A 4,966-nucleotide genomic window follows, 5' to 3' on the forward strand; every position below is an offset into this window, starting at 1 on the left:
CACTTTCAACTCTTCTAGCAGATTCTCTGGGACTCTCTCTTCGTATCTCTATAGCATGTCCGTGATGGCCAGTCTAGACGTGTCCCCACCTTACCATCGTGGGATGTTTTCTTTCTTTTGTCTCTTGCTCCCCTCCCCCAAACACAGGGCACCCTTTCTACCCCTCCTCCCAATGTCATTCGGTCACACTGTCAGTGAGATCAACACCATTCTGATGTCATCAGGACATTTGTCATTTGTAGCACGCACATGTGACTGAGACAAAAGTCTTACAAAACGATACTAAGGTTCATAAACCGGCCGCCATGGTGGCTCACACCCATAATCCCAGCTCTTTAGGAGGCTGAGGTGAGAAGATTGCCTGAGCCCACAGGTTCGAGATCAGCCTGGGCAACTTGGTGAGACCTCATCTCTACAATAAATCAAAAAATTAGCTAGACATGGTGGCGCATGCCTGTAGTTCCAGCTACTTGGAAGGCTGAAGCGAAAGGATTGCCTGAGCCCAGCCGGTCAAGGCTGCGATGGCTGTGAGCATGCACTGCCCTCCAGCCTGGGTGACAGAGTGAGACTCCAACTCAAAAAAAAAAAAAATCATAAACCACAACATATTTTATTATTTTAGAGTTGTGGAGTGCCCCTCTCTCAGTAGCGTACCTGGCACCCAGAGGGTGGCTGTATACCTCTCATCTTCCCTCCCTCCCTCCCCCCTCCCTTAGCAGTGCCCAGCGTCCATTGTTCCTGTCCTTGTGCCTGCGTGCTCAATGTTTCGCACCCGTTTGTGAGTGAAAATACACGGTATTTGATTTTCTGTTTCTGTGATAGTTCCCTTAGAATGATGGTGTCCCGCTACATCCATGTTGCTGCAAAGGACATGGTTTTGTTCTTTATGGCTACCTGGGATTTCATTGTGCATATGTACCACATTTTCTTTATCCAGTCCAGTTTTGATGGGCATCTGGGTGAGTTCCGGGTTTTTGCTACTGTGAATAGTGCTGCAATAAACACACACGTGCAGGTGCCTTTTTGGTGTGGCAATTTATGTTCCTCTGGGTGTACTCTGGAATGGGATTGCTGGGTCGTATGGTAGCTCAATTTTTAGTTATTTGAGAAAACTGCTTTCCATAAAGGCTGAACTAGCTTACCTTTCCACCAACAGTGTAGAAGCGTTTCCTTTTCTCTGCAACCTGTTGTTTTTTGACTTTTTAACGACAGCCATCCTGACTGGTGTGAGATGGCATCGCACTGTGGTTTTGATTTGCATTTCTCGAATATTAGTGAGGCTGAGTATGTTTTCATATGCTTTTTAGCCACTTGGATGCCTTCTTTTGAGAAGTGTCTGTTCATGTCCTTTTCCCGCTTTGTAATGGGATTGCTTTTTTCCTTTTATTTTGTTTGAGTTCCTCGTACATCCTGGACATTAGGCCTTTGTCAGATGTATAATTCGCAACTATTTTTTTTCCATTCTGTGGGCTATCTCTTTACCTTCTTGATGGTTTCTTTTGCTGTGCCAAATCCTTTTGGTTTGATGAGATCCCACTTGTCTCTCTTAGCTTTTATGGCAATTGCATTTGGAAACTTGGTCAAGAATCAGTTGCCTACTCCAATGTACGTTTTCTTCTGGGATTCTTAGAGTTTGAGGTTTTACATTTAGGTCTTTGATCTATTTAGAGATGATTTTTGGATATGGTGATAGGTAGGTGTCCTGTTTCATTCTTCTGCATGTGGTTAAGCCAGTTTTCCCAGCACTGTTTGCTAAATATGGTTTCCTATCCCCAGTGTTAGCGTTGGCTTTGTTGAAGATGACTTGGTTGAAGGTGTGTGGATAAACCACAGTTTTAAAACTACTGCATCCCACATCCTTCTCTCTCTCTTTTTTTTTTTTTATTTTGAGTTGGAGTCTCACTTCATCGCCCAGGCGTAAGTGCAACGTCAACCTACTGGGCTTCAGCGATTCTTCCACCTCAGCCTTCCAAATAGCCAGAACTACAGGTGCCCACTACCACACCTGGCTGATTTTTTTTTCTTTTTTCTTTTTTTTTAGTTGGAGTCTCACTCTGTCACCCAGACTGCAGTGCAGTGGCCACTCCCAGCCACCGCAGCCTCGACCTGCTGGGCTCCGGCGATCCTTCCGCCTCAGCCTTCTAAGTAGCTGAAACTACAGGCGCACGCTACCATGCCCGGCTGATTTTTGATTTATTGTAGAGATGAGGTCTCACCAAGTTTCCCAGGTGGGTCTCGAACCCACGGGCTCAAGCAATTCACTCACTTCAGCCTCCCAAAGCGCAGGATTACAGGCTGAGCCACTGAGCCCAGCCTTTTTTTTTTCCATTTATTGTAGAGATGAGGTCTCATCAAGTTGCCCGGGCTGGTCTCAAACCCATGGAGCTCAGGCAATCAAAGTGCTGGGATTACAGGTTGAGCCACCGAGCCCAGCCATCTTTCTTTCTTGACAGCTCCACTGTCTTCTAGCTTCCAGGGTTGCTGGTGGGAAGTTCAAGGTCACCTGTTCTTGTTTGTTCCTATAACATGGTTCTCAGGGGTGGGTTGTTCTTCTCTGGAGAATTGCAAGAGCCTGTCTTTGTCCCAGGTGTTTTGAAACATCCCAAAGTTGTACCTTGCTGAGGGTATATCCTCCTCTGTTTTACTGGGCACTCAGTGGCCATCTGGAAATGTGTGTCCTTTAGTTCTGGAATGTTCTTTGGTTATGTTGTTTTTTATTTCCTACTGTCTTCTTGGGAGTCTCCTGCTGGCACTCCAGTTATTAGCCTACTGGACCTCTAGTTCTGGCTCCTTCTCATCTGTTTCCACCTACTTTTCCTCTCCATGTCTTTCTGGTCTACTTTCTAGATGATTTCCTTAATTTTATCAACAGCCCTCTTGTCAAGTTTGGGTTTTTTTGAGTTGGAGTCTCACTCTGTCACCCAGACTGGAGTGCAGTGGCCGCTCCCGGCCACCGCAGCTTCGACCTGCTGGGCTCCGGCGATCCTTCCGCCTCAGCCTTCCAAGTAGCTGGAACTACAGGCATGCACCGCCACGCCCAGCTAATTTTTTGATTTATTGTAGAGACGAGGTCTCACCAAGTTGCCTAGGCTGTTTTCAAACTTCTGAACTCAGGCAATCCTCTCGCCTTGGCCTCCCAGAATGCTGGGATTACAGGCATGAGTCACTGCACCCGCCCAAGTCCCTTTTCAAGTTTGCTTTTGTCCTGTCATTCACTCAAGAACTTTGCTCCAGCATCAGCTGACTGGACTCTCTGAGCACACAGGCACCCCCGCCCCTTGCTCTGTGATGGGAGTGGGATGCCTGGGCATGTCCATAGAGTTTCTAACGGTGACAGTTGTAGGTCTTCCCTCTGGTTTGTTCAGATCTCATGAAATCTAGGAAGCTGGAGGAATGTCTTGCCTGGAAGGGAAAGGCCTCATTATGGGGTTCTAGAGAGGGAGAGGGCTGTGTCTCCACCCTCATCTGGTCTCGCGGCTTCAGGCCTGAGGCCCATCGCTGGCCTCCATTAGGGTGGAGAAGGCAGGGACCCGCAGCTCAAGGCCAGGATGAGGCCAGGACTCTTCCATTTCTGAAACATCCCGCCCAGCCCCCTCATCAGCCTCCGTGTTTAGAAGAACGTGCCGCCACCAATGTCCAAGTCTTGGGAACTCAGGTGTGAGCGGGGTTGTTCTCAGCTCTGCCTGCCCCGGCTGAGGACTAGGCTGTCTCACGTGCGTGACGTCAGATGCCTCTCAGCTGCCTGCGTTGCAGCCTCTAGAATGTTCCCAGCACTCTGCCTCTCCCTCCGGTCTCCAGCAGAAATCCCGCTGCTGTCATCTTAGGGAGGCTCAGGAGGGGGAAGACCGAGATGCCAGTGTCCGCTTGGTCATCTCACCCTGGGAGTCCCTCAAGCCACCTCTCTGTCTCCTTCCAGTTCTCCAACCTACGAGACGACAAGAAGCACCACGAGATGATAGGGCTCATCGAGAAGGACAACCTCCTGCTCCGACAGGTGACGGCCTGGGCACTGCGGAAGGGCTGGCGGGCGCTGCCCCTGCTCTAAGTCTGGAGAACGTCCGAGGGCGAGATGAGGCCGGCATGTCTTCAGGACTGGGCCAGCCTGCTGAGTCAGGCAGCATCGCCCTCAGCAAACCCAGCCCCAGACCCACGCTCGGGGTTCCTCACAGTGGCTGGATCCTGCCTGGACTGGGGGCCCAGTGAGCCGCTGGCCGTCGCTTGGGGGAGAGTGGGTGGGGAAGATACAAACTCAGGTTGGGCCGCCTCTCTGTCCCCTGCCTCCCCAGCGAGTGTCGGAGCTGGAAAAGGAGCTCACAAAGCGGGACCGCACCATCTTGGAGCTGGACGCCCAGGTCAGCCAGCTGCAGGCCCAGGTCGAGCTGGACCACGATCACCTGCTCAGGTGGCGGCTGCTGCAGGAGGAGCTGCAGGGCAAGAAGGAGGCAGCTCGGCAGATGGAGCAGCAGGCCCGCGTGGCCCTGGAGAGCACCCAGTCCAGGGTACGCCCGCCCTCCTCGGGGACAGCACCCAGGCCCGCCCACCGCCCGCCGGGAAGCATGCCCTGAGCAGCGGGGGCTCTGCTCCTTCTGCCTTGTGTCCGGGCACCAGGCAGAGCTGACGCTCAGGAATGTGGGCGAAGGAGACAGGGTGTGATGCTGTCCCCAGAAGCTCTGGTCAGTGGTAGTGGTAGGAGTGCCCCTGGGCAGAGGCCAGCCTCATTTGCAGAGGAAGCGGGTCTTGGGTTGTGCCATGAAGGGCAGAGGATTTGGGTAGCTGGCGGGAAAGGGGAAGGGCTCCTGGGCGGGGAGGAGGGTAGGGGGAAGACGAAGAAAGTCCGCCCGCTTAAAATACATGCGTGTGTGCAAGGCCAGGCACGTTTCAGGCACTGTATTAGTGTTGAAGTCAATCAACCCTTTTAGCCAAACTAGGAAGTCATCTTTTTTTTTTTTTTTGAGTTGGAGTCTCA

The 4,966-nt window shown here is 51.6% G+C and overlaps 1 protein-coding gene across 1 annotated transcript in view; it reads left to right on the forward strand.

Moving 5' to 3' along the window:
• CCDC27 (coiled-coil domain containing 27) overlaps nucleotides 1–4,966 on the forward strand; it is a 21,999-nt gene that overhangs the window by 12,305 nt on the left and 4,728 nt on the right. The window contains 2 exon segments of the mRNA XM_008068740.1: nucleotides 3,917–3,994; nucleotides 4,287–4,499. Coding sequence (XP_008066931.1) covers nucleotides 3,917–3,994; nucleotides 4,287–4,499 — 291 coding nt within the window.

This window comes from Carlito syrichta, unplaced genomic scaffold, assembly GCF_000164805.1.
Source record: "Carlito syrichta isolate Samal-C Ts95f unplaced genomic scaffold, Tarsius_syrichta-2.0.1 Scaffold311497, whole genome shotgun sequence".
Classification (NCBI taxonomy): Eukaryota; Metazoa; Chordata; class Mammalia; order Primates; family Tarsiidae; genus Carlito; species Carlito syrichta.